This window comes from Penicillium daleae (genome assembly GCF_028827525.1).
Source record: "Penicillium daleae strain IBT 16125 chromosome Unknown utg000007l_segment0_segment0, whole genome shotgun sequence".
NCBI lineage: Eukaryota > Fungi > Ascomycota > Eurotiomycetes > Eurotiales > Aspergillaceae > Penicillium > Penicillium daleae.
The window spans coordinates 1,791,385-1,807,178 of NW_026623155.1; the positions used below are offsets into that span (position 1 = coordinate 1,791,385).

At 50.2% G+C, this 15,794-nt stretch overlaps 7 protein-coding genes across 7 annotated transcripts; 2 read left to right on the top strand and 5 right to left on the bottom strand.

Moving 5' to 3' along the window:
* Positions 1-598: 598 nt before the first annotated feature.
* N7458_007808 (casein kinase I) lies at positions 599-2,184 on the bottom strand (the record flags this gene model as incomplete). The annotated part of the gene is made up of 5 exons (XM_056911190.1): positions 599-1,179; positions 1,240-1,645; positions 1,707-1,855; positions 1,922-1,991; positions 2,056-2,184. The coding sequence occupies 5 exons, from the start codon at positions 2,182-2,184 to the stop codon at positions 599-601; spliced, it is 1,335 nt and encodes a 444-aa protein (XP_056764016.1).
* A 1,926-nt stretch (positions 2,185-4,110) lies between these two features.
* rtt106 (putative negative regulator of DNA transposition (Rtt106)) lies at positions 4,111-5,777 on the bottom strand (the record flags this gene model as incomplete). Its single annotated transcript, XM_056911191.1, has 4 exons — positions 4,111-4,685; positions 4,776-5,132; positions 5,233-5,577; positions 5,675-5,777. 4 exons carry the CDS (start codon positions 5,775-5,777, stop codon positions 4,111-4,113), a joined length of 1,380 nt encoding a protein of 459 aa, XP_056764017.1.
* A 335-nt stretch (positions 5,778-6,112) lies between these two features.
* On the bottom strand, positions 6,113-7,355 carry N7458_007810 (mitochondrial 54S ribosomal protein uL24m; the record flags this gene model as incomplete). The annotated part of the gene is made up of 2 exons (XM_056911192.1): positions 6,113-6,775; positions 6,855-7,355. 2 exons carry the CDS (start codon positions 7,353-7,355, stop codon positions 6,113-6,115), a joined length of 1,164 nt encoding a protein of 387 aa, XP_056764018.1.
* Positions 7,356-7,808: 453 nt separating this feature from the next.
* Positions 7,809-10,174, bottom strand: N7458_007811 (fungal specific transcription factor domain-containing protein; the record flags this gene model as incomplete). Its single annotated transcript, XM_056911193.1, has 5 exons — positions 7,809-8,098; positions 8,166-9,462; positions 9,520-9,551; positions 9,605-9,818; positions 9,872-10,174. The coding sequence occupies 5 exons, from the start codon at positions 10,172-10,174 to the stop codon at positions 7,809-7,811; spliced, it is 2,136 nt and encodes a 711-aa protein (XP_056764019.1).
* Positions 10,175-11,017: 843 nt separating this feature from the next.
* N7458_007812 (bZIP transcription factor) lies at positions 11,018-11,797 on the top strand (the record flags this gene model as incomplete). Its single annotated transcript, XM_056911194.1, has 1 exon — positions 11,018-11,797. One exon carries the CDS (start codon positions 11,018-11,020, stop codon positions 11,795-11,797), a length of 780 nt encoding a protein of 259 aa, XP_056764020.1.
* A 129-nt stretch (positions 11,798-11,926) lies between these two features.
* N7458_007813 (Homoserine dehydrogenase) lies at positions 11,927-13,099 on the bottom strand (the record flags this gene model as incomplete). Its single annotated transcript, XM_056911195.1, has 2 exons — positions 11,927-13,002; positions 13,069-13,099. The coding sequence occupies 2 exons, from the start codon at positions 13,097-13,099 to the stop codon at positions 11,927-11,929; spliced, it is 1,107 nt and encodes a 368-aa protein (XP_056764021.1).
* A 765-nt stretch (positions 13,100-13,864) lies between these two features.
* On the top strand, positions 13,865-15,028 carry N7458_007814 (uncharacterized protein; the record flags this gene model as incomplete). Its single annotated transcript, XM_056911196.1, has 1 exon — positions 13,865-15,028. The coding sequence occupies one exon, from the start codon at positions 13,865-13,867 to the stop codon at positions 15,026-15,028; it is 1,164 nt and encodes a 387-aa protein (XP_056764022.1).
* Between the last annotated feature and the right edge of the window lie 766 nt (positions 15,029-15,794).

Here is a 15,794-nt window from a genome sequence, read left to right on the forward strand (position 1 = left end):
CAGATGACTTGAGAAATGACAGCAGGCGGGCAAGGGGTTAAGCCATCCTCCTAGATCCACTCAATCACGAGGCCAAACAACATTAGTCGGCGCAGACGCCGGGATATAATGACGAGGGAGGAAAGATGGGGAAACAGAAGCCAAAAAGATCTTTGAAGTTCGCCGTTCCGAGCCGTAGCACCATGAAAAGAGTGATGAGACGTAACATCAATAAGAAATGAGAAAGGTCGTTGCTACCCACGGTCGAGATGAAATGTAGGTCGAAGCGTCGAATGGGAATAGAATAGAGGGAAGGGATGATATTAAGAGAGAAAAGGTCAAGCAGTCCGACTTGCTAGACTTGCCCACAATAACGGACAAAGCCTAGCAATTTCGAAGCAAGCATGATCTAGATGAAAGCCAGAGTGGAAATCCCATGCCGACGATATTTTGGAGATTCTTCGGCCATACAATAATTGCGGGTAGAAAGAGTAAAGAGGCCGTGTTCAATCCAGCAGACATGTCGCCGCATCAATTGGTCAAGTTCAACCTGCAATCTCGAGCATGATGATGAGCAAGCCGGCACGAAAGCTGGAGAGAATAATTCATGGGCGAGGGATCACCTACCGCAGCACAGAGCCTTCATCACCTTCTGGACGAAAGTGGGCTGCGGCTCGCTGTTCCCTTGCCCACCAACTTGCTGGCTGCTCAACCCGGGATTACCAGGACTTCCCAAGCGACCCGGAAGATGGGCATTGGAGTTCTGGAACTGAGCCTGAGTGGACGCGGCTGGGGTCGTGGCTTCCAAGCCCCCGCTTTGGCGTTTAGGTGGCACGCCGCCGGCGCTTTGTCGCTCGCGTGTCTTGCCCGCGCCGGCTTTGTTGGCTGGAGAGGGAGGCGGGGGCTGCGCTGCGTTTAAACGATCGGCGGTCACACCAGGCCGTTGGCTGTTGCGCAGCTGGTTGCCTTGAATGTCGCGTGCCGAGGAGCCGTGGTGCTGGTTGTGGAGGTGGGCCTGTGACGAGTAGGACTTGTAATCCCAGCCACGGCCGTTGTTCAGCTTCATCCAGTCGTACTCTCCATCCTCCACCTCTCCAGCGTTCTTGAGGGCCTGCGTCAAGAGATCGCGCAGATAGTCATAGTCAGGGGTATCCTCGAAGCCGAGGTTGCGAACGTAGCTCAAGTACTTGTTGAATTCCTCTGTAACGGTTCCAGTCAGTAAATTAAATCGAACAAGAATCAAGAGATGAAAGAACGCACCAGGATATCCATCGCAAAGATCTTTGATAGCGGTTGTCTGCTTCTTCTCTCCAATCTTCTCGTACTTTTGCTTGTTGGTGGCAGCCTTCAACCCCTGCCAGGGGAGACCACCCCTCAAGAAGTACATGAAGACATGACCCAGAGCCTCCAGGTCATCTCGTCGCGATTGCTCACGGCCCAAGTGTGTGTTGATACTCATGTAGCGAGCAGTGCCCGACAAGGACTTGCGCTCGCGGTAAGGGATGTGCTGCTTGGTCTTGGGGTCACGATATTGCTTGGCCATGCCGAAATCGACGACGTGGATGACGTTGGCGGCCTTGGTAGACGGGCGGCCGATGAGGAAGTTGTCCGGCTTGATATCACGGTAGATCAGGTTCTTCTCATGAATTGTTTGCACGCGCGAAAGCTAGATAGAAGGAATGATTAGCTGCAAGTCTTTGTATTCAAGAGGCTCAAACAATACGAACCATCTGCTTGGCGACCATCACGACAGTCTTGGTCGTGAACCGGCGGTTGCAGTGATCGAAGAGGTCCTCGAGGCTAGGTCCAAGAAGGTCGATAACGAGAATGTTGTGCAGACCCTCCTGTCCGAAGTAGTAGACATTGGGGATACCAGCTGCAAACATGGGTTAGCATGCAAGGAAGGGGGGGTCGGAAATTCGCGCATCCTCAAAACACTTACGGCATCCGACCAAGATCTTGTACGTCCGGTACTCATCCCGCAGCTGGGGAGCATCACTCTTGCGAGGTTCCTATTTTGGTCAGTCAGGGGATATCCCTTTCCATCATGAGTACGAGGAGGCCGAGATCACATACGAATTTGATGGCGACCTGCTGGTTATTCAGGAGGTTGGTGCCCTCGAAAATGACACCAAAAGAACCCTCACCGATCTTCTTACCCACACGGTAGTGGACACCCACTACGTTTGAGGAAGAAGATGCCATGCCGAATGGGTTACGAGGAGGGTGGTCTTAGGAACGAGACTTTGGATCACGGGGGAGGTAGGCACGTGATGAAACACCGTCTAGATGAGGCGCAGTCAGCACAATGTCAATGCAGGAGCATCCGACAGCTGATTGACAGGGCCAACATACACCGCAGGGGATTCCTGGTTTGCCCTGGAAGTGATTCCCGATATCTCAATGGGGATATGCTGGGCTTCGCCAATGTACTAGAACACACAGGATCGACTGGACGAGCGAAACGACGGGCGGACGTGACTGTATCGGGAGCTATTGTAGCAATCTGAACGGAATTGGGACCTAGTGAGGAAGAATTGACGAGGGAGGTTCTCCACGGCCAAGAGCTTGGGGGGGGGGTTCGGGGTGGACGAGTCCAGGCAGAGCGAGCTGAAGGGAAACCGAGGGGATTGCCGAGACACGCAGCGAGAGCGAAACAAGAGCAAAGTAACGAGCACCCAAAGGACTGGACTGCAAGCACGTATAGCCGCACTGAACAGATGGAGTATTTCCAGGGCAAGGGGAGGGAGAAGAGGAAGGGGAGAGAGAGAGTGGAGATGAGGAGAAGAGAAGAGAGGGAGAAGTTGAGCGAAGACAGGGAGCGGAGGGTACTGAGTGTGTATTGGTACGGGTCCACGACGGGGGAGGCGCTAGAACTGGCGGTCATGGGGTGGTCACGCCCTCGTACGGTTACCGAGCGTTGAGACCGCTCTCTCTCTCTCTCTCTCTCTCTTCCTCTACTCATCAAAGGCAAACGACACGAAGTAAATTACTGTCCTTCCAAGGTTCATCATTCACAAACAATCCGTGGTCAATGCCTCTCTACGTAACTATTGGAATATCTCTCTCTCGATGGGATGACTCGACCCAACTTCCTTGGGCGCCTGTGAAACGCTCTTGATTGCCCTAGGGCACAGACGCGGCGGTCTCGTACCTGTCTCTAGCGCCGAGTGCAGCTTTGTCCCTAGGTCCATCGGTCCTTAGGGCCTTCGGGATGTGTATTTTTTTTCCCTCTCTCTTTCATTTTGGGCGCTACCCTGCAGGGTCTGTACTATGTGCTGCAGGCACGGCCACGGAGCCGGACTGCCTAAAGTTTGACGAGGTGGACAAGATTGCCCTGGCCGGGTCCGAACCGGGGGACTCTGATAGGAGCCACCATCACTCCATTTTGACTAACGACCGTGGTTAGTTACAATGAAGTGCCCTTTGGTTGTAGTTACAGTAGTACTGTACTCCGTACTGTAGGCCCCAATGGCCCAGGGCGGGTATCGCCGTCCCAGCGGACTTCCCGTTTTGCCAACCGAGTTTTATTTTTTTTTCGCTCTCGTTCAGAGTGTCTGGAATGCGCTTAAAGCCCAGCGGTAAGATTACGGGGCTTGGCGCATCCAACCTTGGAAGTTCCCGGCCCTAAACCCGATTCAATCGCGAACTAAATAATCATGTTCAACAGGTAGTTAATCTAAACTATGAAGTCAGCGATCGGCCCTTTGTGCCTTGGAAATCTGATGGCTTGTAGGAGTCAGACCTATATCCAGTCTAGAACGAAGCTAGCTAAGCTTATAGATGTGTAATGTATCCGGGCTCTGACAGCGGCGTATTTATTGCTGATGCTGCCCGTTCGCAGGCAGAGCGCTAGATTGATTAACCCCTTGGTCCCGGAATTGACACGTCTTCTTCGACCCACTGGGGGCGATCGCTAGGCTCGACATCGCAGAAGACGGTGAAGGAGAGTTGAGCAAAGCTCACGGCAAGTTCGAAACAGGTCAATGGTGTTCAATGGACCGCTAGAACATTCAATCAACATTCAATTCTAACGAGAGTACACAAGGAAGCTACGCGAAGCCATCGTGACACAAAGTGTCCCAGGGGACCCGGATATTCAGATCCAGGGGAGTTCCGTAGATGTCCGACCTATTCGTCGTCGCCAATATCCTCGGCTTCACTACCCAGCTCCTGTTCGACCAGATTCTCGTCTCCATCACTAACTTGGTCGGCATCCTCATGGAACTCGTCCTCGTCGGAATCTTCCTCGCTGCTGGAACCACTGCCATCGCTCCCATCATCGCTCCCCGGGTCGTAGTCTTCTTCATCCTCGTCCTCCAGATCTTCGAGCTCTTGCTGGGCTTTCTGCAGCTCACTCTCTTCTTCACCAGCCCCCTCGGCGCCAGCAGCGCCATCTTCAGTTTTGTTCCCGCCATTGACATTGTATTTCTTCGCTCGCCGTGCCTCTGCCAGACTGGCATCTTGGAGACCATGGCGCTTGATGTAGGCATCGATCCCGTCAAAGTCGGCCTGGTCGATCATTGAGAATTCAAGCTCTTGTGTATCATCATCAGTGCCGCCGCTCGGACGGGCTAGGATGTTCAGATTAAAAGTGCGCTGGAGGACCGAGGTATATGATACGGACTCGATGGTGTCGAAGGAGAAGAATAGAAGGGGCTTCTTGAACGCAAAGAGAATGCCGGATGAAAGTAGGAAAAGGTAACCTGATCAGGAGAAGGGTCAATGAATATGAGATGAAAAAAGAAAGAGGGCGCCATTCGCCATGACACGCTCGTAGTAGTTCGTAAACGTACCTTCCTTGCTGCCCCGGAACGCCTTGATATGGTATGCTTTCTCGGATTTTCGATGTGCCTCGGGCATCGCGCTCACGAATTGCCTCTCATCGGGTCGCACAACACTGGTGGTGGTCAAATTTTCGTTCAAGACCTTCCGGATCAGCGCCTCGGCAGTCTCGCCAGTGTTGTTCCCAATCTGCTGCCCTGATCCGTTGAATGCAGCCTTGGCTGGGCCATCGGGTACGGTGAAGACCATACATTCAAACGTGGTAATTCCCTCGGGGGGTGGCGTAACTCCATCAGCATATTCGGGAATGATACAAAAGTTGAACTGCTTCTGCGTCTTCTCGGGCACAGGGAGGCACAGGGCATGACCTAACAGTCGGCGATAGAGAATATTAGCAACGCTTCCTCATCATGGACATCGCTTTGAAGCTAAAGAGAATAAATAAGATAGCAGCCCACAAAGACTTACGAATTCGGTCCATCGGAATTCCAAACTCCACCTGCTTTGTGGTTTGGTTCCTCGCACGCAGGCACTTGCTCCCGGCAGTGACCTCGAGCGTGAGCTTCTTGCGTTGCGGTATAGCAAACGAGACATCCTCCACATAGAACTGGATGAGCGCATCGCCCTTGACATCAGCTGGCGCCTGCGCCGTTACTCCTAACTCCCCATTTTGTATCTTGCGTTTCTTCACGGCTGGGCCCTCGCTGGGCGGCGGCACGAGCGGGAGGGAAGCAGTTTTTGCGGTCCTGGCCAGCAGGGAGGAGGTATATCGAGCGAGATCTTCAAAGAGAGGTGTGTGCTGCGGAGTAGCCCCTAATTTGTGGAATTGAATAAAGGTTGGTCAGTTGTTCGACAAAAGTCATTGCGGTTGTCTGGGATGGCGTAGATGTCCCACCAGCTGGGTACGCACCGATCGCATCATAAACTCGTTTCTTGAGCGAGGGCTCGGTCGCGAAGGCATCCTCGATAGCCGTAACGGGCTTGCCTGCGGAATTGATCGCAGCGAATGCCATGGTTTTTGCAACTGCTCGGCGAAGGTAAAGCAGTTCAAGAAAGATTGAGCGGGAGGGAGTTGGAACCTAAGATTGAGAATGAATGGGCGCGGACGCGGAACCACTCATCGTTCTCCCTGGCGGCCCGCGTAATAATAAGAGACTGAAAATGATAGACCCTGCATTCGCCACCGTGTAGAAGCATTTGGAACGCTGGGAATATCCGTAAAGAAAATGCACCCAGAGGGAAATAAAATTGGTCGCATATGCCAGACTAGAATACAGTTGAAATTTATACACATCGCTATCTTTGAAAAAAGGAACAGTCCATCTCTTACACCTCCGCTCCGCTTCACTTACGCGGTCTGCTTGGCCTGGCCTGCCTTCTTGCTTGGCTTGGGGGCCGCATTCTGGCTCATGAAGCGCTCAATGAAGTTGGTGGTCTCCGAATCCAAGATCATGTTGCCATTCTCATCCGTGCGCGCCTGTCTTGCTTGGATGCTCTGCTCAACCTTCATCTTCTTCAATTCGCCAGCGGGCGTCAAGATAGCCTGTTGAGTAAGATATTCCTGGCGGTATTCTTCAAGGACCTTCTTCCGCACGTATTCCTCGTCGTGGCGTGTTCGGAATCGAGAGTACTTGTTGCGCAGTTCGTCAATGATGGTGGAGGGGAAAGGCGGGTTCTCCAGTGAAGGCACCCAGGTGTTCTCTTCGACTTCCATTCGTGTCGTGTCGAGTGCTCCGTCTTCATACTGTGGTTCCTCCTCGGTAGGCCAAGGAATGCGAATTTTCAGACCGGAGACGTATCGAGTGTATTTGGGCACTTTGCTCCAAGAGGGTCGCTCGACGGAAGGCCCTCCGGCATGGGCGTGTTGTACAAGGTAGTCTTTGGTGGTATTACCATCGGTCATGGCGAAGACGAGTCGGACGTCGTCCATTGGCACCGGGATGTTCTGGGCAAGGACATCGCTTTTGATTCCCATCGAAGCCTTAGCCCACTCGGGGACATTGATATCGGCCTAAATCCAAGTATTACAGTCAGTAACTCGGGGCGGGAAGAGGGCAATTGTCACGATAAACAAGGAGGCTCAATCGTACTTCATTGACGTTCTTGATCAGCAAGGTCTCGCTTTCTTCGTTGACCTGAGCGACCTCTTCAATCTTGCCCTGATCCCGACCACGGATCACGCAGACTCGATCTCCAGGTGCGAAGAGGATGTGCTTTCGGCGGAGGTGTTTCGGAATCCGCGGTGGGTGCATCAGGGCAGCATTAACGGCGCCGTAAGTTGAAGCTTCCAACCCCGTGTCACGCTTCGGAGCCAGATCACCCTTCTGCCAGTCCTCCCAGCGGGCGTGACGAGCTTCCTTGAGATTGTCGATCATGGCTCGGTTGTATTCCTTGCGCGATCGGGTTGTCTCCCTGCGATCCATCATTTCCTCCTGTTGCTTGGCCCGGAAGAGCTTCTTCTGGACCTGCTTCCTGGCCGAGGCCGTCCTTTGGATGACCTTCTGCATGTTGGGCGAGTGAGGGCCAGCAATGGCTAAAATGTTGCTGCTCTTCGACTCCGTGACTGCGCGGACGGAAAATTGCGGCCGCATCTTGAACCACGTGATGTGGTTCCAATTACGTGGATTATGTAATCTCTATACATCAGGTCCTGGAACCAGGGCTGCTAGGTCACTTTCATTGAGACAGTTGTGTAGATTAGCATACTTCAGATGGGAAAGCATTCATTACAACCCATATTATGAGTAATTTATTTGGTCCTCGGGTATCCTCTCGTGACCTTCCAGGCACCTGGGCAGGAAGTTGACGTCAACCTACACTCGGGCCAAATATATCTCGTCAACCTTGCCGTGGGCGGAGCAGACAATCGGCGAATATGCTCGGAAACACGGACGTGACAATTTACACGTTGTACCCCAATTGAGGAAGCATGCTAGAGCAAGTCGCTATTCTAGATGTTCAGATGAGAGAGAATGTTCCATTAACCTCTATGTGCAAAGCTTTGTATGATTGGATATACAAGACCGAAGGCCTAAATTAGATATCTACAGCAACCCTTGATCAGCATGAGCATCATCTGCACCACCACCTGGCGGGATATCTAGGAATGACTGATCTCCGCCTAGCAGCATCAGATTATCCCAGTATCTCTCGTAAAAGTCGACAACGCTGTTAGAGCCCGCGAAACGTCTATCACTGGTGCTGGGTAGGGAATCTTGTCCGAGATAGAATGTTGCGTCCATCAGATCAACATCCAATGGACTGTGTTCGGTATTAAGAACCGTTGAAGAGAGTTGGTGATCAAGCGTTGTGGGTACCGAGATCAGTGAATCTACTGGAAAAGAAGCGTTAGCCATCAAGCGATACCAAGCCAATAATTACTAAATGACCGATCAACTCACCGTACCCGGGTGCATCACTCGTAGCTTGTAAACCGACATGAGGACTTAAAGGCCATGCTTGGTCTGGTGTCGCACCGTGCTGCAAGTGGTTGTTCGTCACTTTGAGCATGATATGAAGAGCATCAGCTGTCTTCGTGGCCTCCTTAGACTGATGGCGCAAATGGTTCCAGATATTGTAAGCTCTCTCGATTTCCTGAGAAAGCTGCCTCCTCTCATCTAAAATTACGTATCGTTGCTCGGGTGACAGGTTCTGTTTCAGATCATGGCGAGACTGGCAGGAAATCTCCAAGGAAATGATCATGGCCGCGGAACGGAAATGCACTGCGACGATTGGCGAAAAGAAGAAGGAGGTGTAGCCCAGCTGTCCGCCTGAGCTACTCGCATCAAAAATATCAGACTGATGCTGGAGTACAGTCCTTACGGCATCTAGACAATCTCGTCGAGAATATGCGTATGCAGGGTCCAGACGGTGCTGTGCGAGATACCGACGATGCAGGTCACAGCGGGCTTTCTGATACATGAGTTCGATATTGTAGCGGTCCATGATGGTGTTTGGTGAGTCTGCAATAGATTCACTTAAAGGCCGGAATTTTAAAGGAGGAGGAATAGTTGCGTGAAGCTCTTTGAGCTTCCCGTCTAAGCGGAGAACTTCTTGATAGGGAACTCCCTTGGCGGAGCAAACTTTGCTGATGATTTCAGCGTCGGCAAACATTATTCTATTCAAGGCGACCGGGAAAAGAATAGCCGTTTTCTCTGTCGCAGGTCTGGCAGGAGGAAGTGCCGTCGCGGTCGGGCTCAAGTCTTCATCTGTCAAGTTCCGGGGCTCCTCCGTGTCAGATTGTGTCTGCACTGTAGTCGGCGGCAGACCAGCCTGGAGTGAGATGTAATGATCAAGCAGAGAAAGAATCGTCCAGACTCGCCGACGCATTTCTCCGTCGAAAACAGAGATCTCGGGATAATGTTTCGAGTCTCTGTGATATCCAGCATGAACAGCCAGTCTTGTGGCCAAGCTGAGGAGGACCGAGGGACCGAGATGGTTATCTGTGCTTCTGAGAATCTCCATCGCCACACTGAGAATTAGGGTTTCCATGGTATATCGACCTGGTGAGGTGTAGTTGGACATGGTAAGGCATTGTGATGCGAGTCTGTGATATTCTGCGAAAGCCTCGGCGAGCTCACCATCTGCTCGCCCTGCCGTGGAAAATAACTGCAATCCTGCGCCTGCGCATAGAATACTGAACAGATATGCTAGCCAGTTTACGGAAACATCTTCGGGGTTTCTCCAGAATTGGGCATACTAGATGTAATTGGAGTGAGTGCTTGAAATACCCGGCATGTAGCGTGAGATACTTACCTCTTTTGTGAATGTGGGTACGTGCATGAGAACTTCCCATGATCAGCATCATTGACATAAATTTGGTATGGGTATAAGAATTTACCAAGTGTAGATTCTTTCGAGTTCAAATAAAGAGAGATTAGCCGGTCTGCAACTGGCCGAGCTGGTAATGCAGCAATGAGATCAGACTTGGGGGCAGATATCGTATTGCCGAAGAGAAGCTCTGGACCTGAAATCTCTGGGGTGGTTGAATCATCAAATTGCTCTTCAGAATATGAGTCTTCAGTCAGTTGGAGATATTCCTTGACTTCAGAAATCTGCATCCATAATGAGCCTAGCGGCCAAAGCGCTGCCTGAAAGAATAACTTACCTCATTCAGAACTGCTTGCCAATGAGTTGGATCTAGGTACCGTGTTCTGTCTTGATCAACTACCATATTCCCAGTGAAACTTTTCTGTAGTTCTGATCGATCTTGTTCCGTGATCGTTCGGGGTTGAGTGTATGGAGCATTGGCAATGAGTTGCTGAGGACTTGGTCCAGTGAGACCTGGCCCCTGAGGCTGTGCATTGAGCGCAGATAACTGTTCAATGCGAGATTGTATCTCGTGAAGATGGTTTTGAATTCCTTGGGACTGCTTTCTTGTCAACCCTTGGGGGCCAGTAAAATGGCACATATATGTTCTATTGTGCTTGATGCAATTATTGCAGGGCTGCTGCCGATTACATTTTAGTCTACACGTCCAGTCAGTATTGGATCTCCATTTGAAAGGGTTTAATTGAACGAGATCAGTATCGCAGTGAAAACGCTCGTGTTAGGGTTGAGATAGAGGAAATGTAACATCACAAAGCAAAGTGGCAACTAAAATGAGGATGGGGCACGGACTTTTTCTGTCGACAGAGGACACAAGACAGCTTTGGTCTCGGCTTTCGTTTCTTCGCCGGTTGGGTGCTCGGATCCGAATTGGAATTTATGTCCACAGACTCCATCCTGGCATGTTAAACGCCTGCTGCATAAGTCCGCATGGGAGGCGGACATCAAGCGTTGAGGGGATCTCTCACTTCGTCGTGCCCCCCTACGAAGCCCCGTCCTTACCTAAACGCACGCTAACCGTAAATAGCTAGAAAGAGGGTCAGATCGTCCATGATCCAATAGAAGACTCTGGACATATTCCTTAGCGTCGGACATATTCACGCCAGGGTCGCATTTGACCAGAATTCTCCAGATTCTAGCCGTCGGACAAAAGTATTTGGCCCATGGATAATCGTCGGAGATTATAAGCTACGTAGATCAGCCAAGAACATATAACACGGTCGGAGGCCCAAGGTATTCAAATCATATCTTGCCTTCATATCTCAATATTTTAAAATTTGTTATTCAAGTCCCTTTGAAGTACTGAAGCAATTCGAATTCGTCTCCGACCCGCTACAATTCATCTCTGGCCCCAACAGTGTTGACCACCATCATGCCTGCCCAAACAAGGGCCTCTCGTCCGTCTATCGAACATTGTCCCATTCAAATGCTGTCAGACTGGGAGCTCTCAGTATCAACAGCCACACCATCTGGAGCTATTAAGCCGTCTACTGGATTCGCTACAACATGGTCCGACTTTACGCCTTCGACCAGTTCGGCAGAGGCCGATCTTTCACAAACATCTCTACCGTCAGATATATTATCTATGGACCCGGAACTATTGGAAAAAATTGCATTCAGTCTCGAGCAGTTTCCACCAGAGCCAACCTTTAACACCGTCGGGTATCCGATGAACGGTTTTACATCAAACAATAATAATATCAATTCGAATACCCTACATGTGCCTTCAGCTGTCCCGATGTCAGTCTCAAATAGTCAAAGGGGGTTTGATACCAATCCAGAAACCATTTCGTCACTCGAGACACACCCATATTATTCGTCTCTCTCACCTAATGCGGATCAGTTACTGGGTGTTCGTGGACCCCAGCAATTTACTCCCTCCCCGGACTACACAACAGCCTTCGGCTTACCGGAACCTCGATATCCGAGCCCAGTGCCACAAAAGAAAGCATCTGTTGAAGGCTCAGCTCGAAGTGTCTCGCCTTCTTCTCAAGACTCAGATGAAGACCGTCTCCAGGAAAAGCGGCGTCGAAACAAATTGGCCGCTCGGAGATTACGCCAAAAGAAAATGGATCAAATGTCCGATCTTGAATCAAGACTGGAAGTGATGACGAAAGAGAGAGATGAGTTGCGACTCAAGGCTGCTAAATGGGAAGGAGAAGTTATGGTATTGAGGCAATTGCTTGGGAAGGAGACCGGCAAATGAGGCTGGACACAATGAATGCTCTGATTGGAAAGGCGTTTCGCATGTCATTAATAGATACCCCAGATAAAAAACGACTGGACATCAATGTCATATCATTGACCCGATAGAATTCCATTACTTAGAGCTTAATCACTTTAGTCGCTCCATAACTTTTAGCAAATCGGCCATTAGACCCATGGCAGTGATTTCACCTCCACCGCCACCACCTTGTAATATCAATGGATTAGCCCCATATCTCTTGGTATAGATGCTGACAATCTGACTGCCTTGAAGATTGGCGATCGGATTACCCTTCTCAATAGGCCGAAGACCAACCTCGATGGCCAGAGTACGCACATCAATACTCCCAACATAGCGCAGAACCTTGCCCTGCTCCTGCGCCGCATTCTTTGCTGCATCCATCTTGGCATCATATTTCGGCAGCTCGCTCATAAACTCTGCGATGCCCTCTGCCGATGAAGGAAGCGAACTTAACTCGATAGGGATAAGAGACTCCACGGGAAATGAACCAGGACTGCCGACTTCGATGCCGATAACTCGGGCTATGATCGTGAGCTTCCGGGCAAAATCAAGGCCGTTGAGATCATCCCGAGGATCTGGTTCCGTGTGTCCAATCTCCTTGGCGTGAGAAACGAGGGAACTCCATCGCGCGTTTGATGTACCGTTTCCGGGCATGAATTCACCTAGCAGAAGCGAAAGCGTTCCAGAAAGGACTCCTTCGATCCGGATAATCTCGTCGCCCGTTGCGATAAGATCCCTGAGCGTGGATAGGACCGGTAGAGTCCCACCCACCGTGCACTGGTGATAGACGAGGGCATTCCCCTTTACAGCGGAAGAAAATATGTCATTGAATAAGGCAATATCTTCCGAGAAGCCCTTTTTGTTTGGCGTCACCACTGACACACCTCGTTCCAGGAAGATCGGGTATGCTTGGGCTAGAGCAAGGTCGGATGTGTTGTCCACTAGAACAGCTCTTCCTGGAGCAGAGGCAAGAAAGGCTGCAATCTCAGCCGGCGGCAAAGCACCCGATTTGACTAAAGATGTTGACTTGGCAGAATCCTCCCAATTAGTGAATGGTATGCATGGCGAGTATGCTGGCACTGAGGAGGAGAGCGTTTGGGACGAGCGGGCGAGCAAAACGAGCTTCGGAGGACTTGATAGTCGTCCGAGCTGCTCTAGGAAAGCATTACCAACACCGCCAACACCTGTATCATACAGTCAGTGATCGACTCCAATGAAGATAGGGAAGGGTTGAGTGAGATGTATCAGACCCACGATTCCGAGATAAATAGGCGTAGTCATGATTCGCGAACCCTTAAATTGGGGATAGTACAGTGACAGACTACGACTTGATTTTGTTGATTGCCCTGTATGCTTCTTTCTGAAGTCAGGCCCCAGAGACTTCAACGTGTTTGAGTTGAAAAACATGCAACCTCAAATCCCCAACAGCCTCTCCACCCACGCACGTCAGGTCGATTACCCACTTGATGACTCACCAAACCGATACTGAGGTGGGGACGGAGATCTTTGGCTTTCTGGTCCTTCTGCTAGCGCTGCTTATAATCGAACTCTGTTAGTTACTTAAGAAATTAGAATTTTAACTGGAATTTACATATGGGTAGAGACGTTTTGAACAAGGTTGGATGACAGTTGTGGGCTTAGTGCCTTAGGCTTCGAATTATGTGTGCCCTTGCCTGTTTAGGCCTTGTCTTCTTTCCTCTCTCCCTCTCTCCCTCTCTCCTGACAAACATCGCTCAATCACACAAAGTCTTTCCTGTGCTCACTTCATGGCCCTTATATACGATTGTTCGTTAGTATGTATATTCAGGTACGGTGGTAAAATAGACCCAGCTTGTTTGTTGTTAGTCAGAGTGACGGGTGCCTAGATTTCGAACGCATGGATTGCAGTGTCTTTGGGATGGTGGTGCCTGTCTAGCTCATTTGCTCACTTCAACGTCGTGGGGTTGATAACTTTTGAAATCTTGATGAATAACCGCCACACATTACACCGCTCTCTTGACTCATTAGCTGTCAAACATCATCCTCTTATCTGAGGGACGCACATCCATGTCGCAACCTAACCAGCATATTGACAGAAAAGACCTGGAATCATCAGGCGCGTCTCGGAAGTTTGTTCTGGCAAAAGATCTACAGATATTAGCGGAATCTGCCATTCTCAGTCAGTCCCTTTCATTGAACTCGGTCATTTCGACCTCGTCTTCCTTCGCTCTCCTGATTCAAGCCGCTTGTTCTTGCCCCGAGTTACGAAAAATTAACGAAATTGGAGTTGGGCTACAAGGGGCGGTCTTTGAGCAAGTTGGGATGCATCTCGTGTTCAAAAAGGAAAAGCCTGGAAACGAGACTCTGTCCTCGAATTTACGACATGAATATCATATGCATTGTGCTGTTTCAGATGCATTCCGGTACTATAGTAGCATTACCTCCTGCCAGGTCCGAGTTCCCCGAGCTTTTGAGTTCATTTCAAAAAGCGATAAGAATCATTTTTGGTCCGATATCTCCCCTAGGATTCCGTCAATCTACCGAGAATATGGAGATGTTGTGACGATGGAACGAATTCTCCCTCTCCCCAAGGTCGTGCGAATGGGTTTGCTAGACCACTTTTATGGCTCTCAGAAGCAGTTCGACTCCGCTGACTTCGAACGCGCTCTCATGCATACCGAGAATAAGCATTGTCTTGCACGAGTGTATCTGGGCAAGGCTACCGGTATCATTCCTCGAGAACCAATATCGCTGAGGAATTTCACTCTCTACCTGCAGTCCATGAATGACTTTACCATGGACGTGGAGACCCTGGCGACGGAAATGGGCAAAGCATACGCTATCATGCACTGGGCTGCCTGTGTCAACAGTGACGATGTGGAGTTCGTCCTCGGAACTTCCACTACCCAAAGACAGGGATCAGAGGCTGAACCACTTGGTTTCCAGCACCGAGAGGTGGGACTCTATTTGCTCGATTTCGGGCAGTGCGAGAAAGTGGATATTTCGCGAGAGCCTGACGTGGTATATCAAGCTTTCAAGGGCGCTATGGTGACTGGTGACAATCGCCTCTTTATCCCCAATTGTCTATCAAACCCGAAGTTGTTCTCAGCATTCAAAAGTGGTTACTCGGAGGCGGGCAGGATAATCTTGGCGGCACGGAAGTTGAACGACAGATTCAGCGTTGAGGATTTCATGCACGAGTATGAGGAGTATGTCGAAGATTTTCTGTGACAGCCGGGAATGGTGATCAGAGTGCTATATCCCAACTTAAAGTGTAAAATGCTATAACAAGCGGAAAAGTGCAGTTACTTGAGGTTCCAAATTTGAAGTCATACCTGTCTTACCAAGGAAGAGAAGGAACCAGGTTACCTACATCATGCGTTTCTCTACTCTTAATGTGGGATTAGTACGTCGACCTTGTTCCAGATCCCTGCCCAAAGTCTGTTGGCGGCAGAATTCGAATAGTACTGCTTGGTCCCAAAATGAGGGTCCTTCCAAGTTGACATCGATACAAACCTCCCCCGAGAACTGAGAAGGGAAGATATTCATTTTGAAAATCCTGCCTGCGAGATTGCTATGATCAAGTTGGCAGAGATCTCGGGTCAGCTGGCGCAGCGAGTCTACAGAAAGCCAGAATGACTCGATGAGTTAGTAAATTCGATATCCGATGTGCTCGATCAGTTAAAGGATTGGAAAGACGAAATACCTCAAAATCTCCGCTATAGCTCGCTTGATGTGAGAGAGGCCGTTACAAAGCATAAGCTTTGCTTGCACATGCTATACGACCAGGTTGGTGTGTTAGGTCATACCCACGAACGTGCGGCTGACAAAAAATACAGTCTATTATCCTCGCCACAAGGCCACTGCTACTCCACACCTATCATCAGATAAACTGGTCCTCCTTGAGCCAACCGATACGAAGTACCATTGAATTCCTTGCGGAGACATGCATCAATCATGCTGAGCTTTCCAGTCGCGATATGACACAATCTTGGAC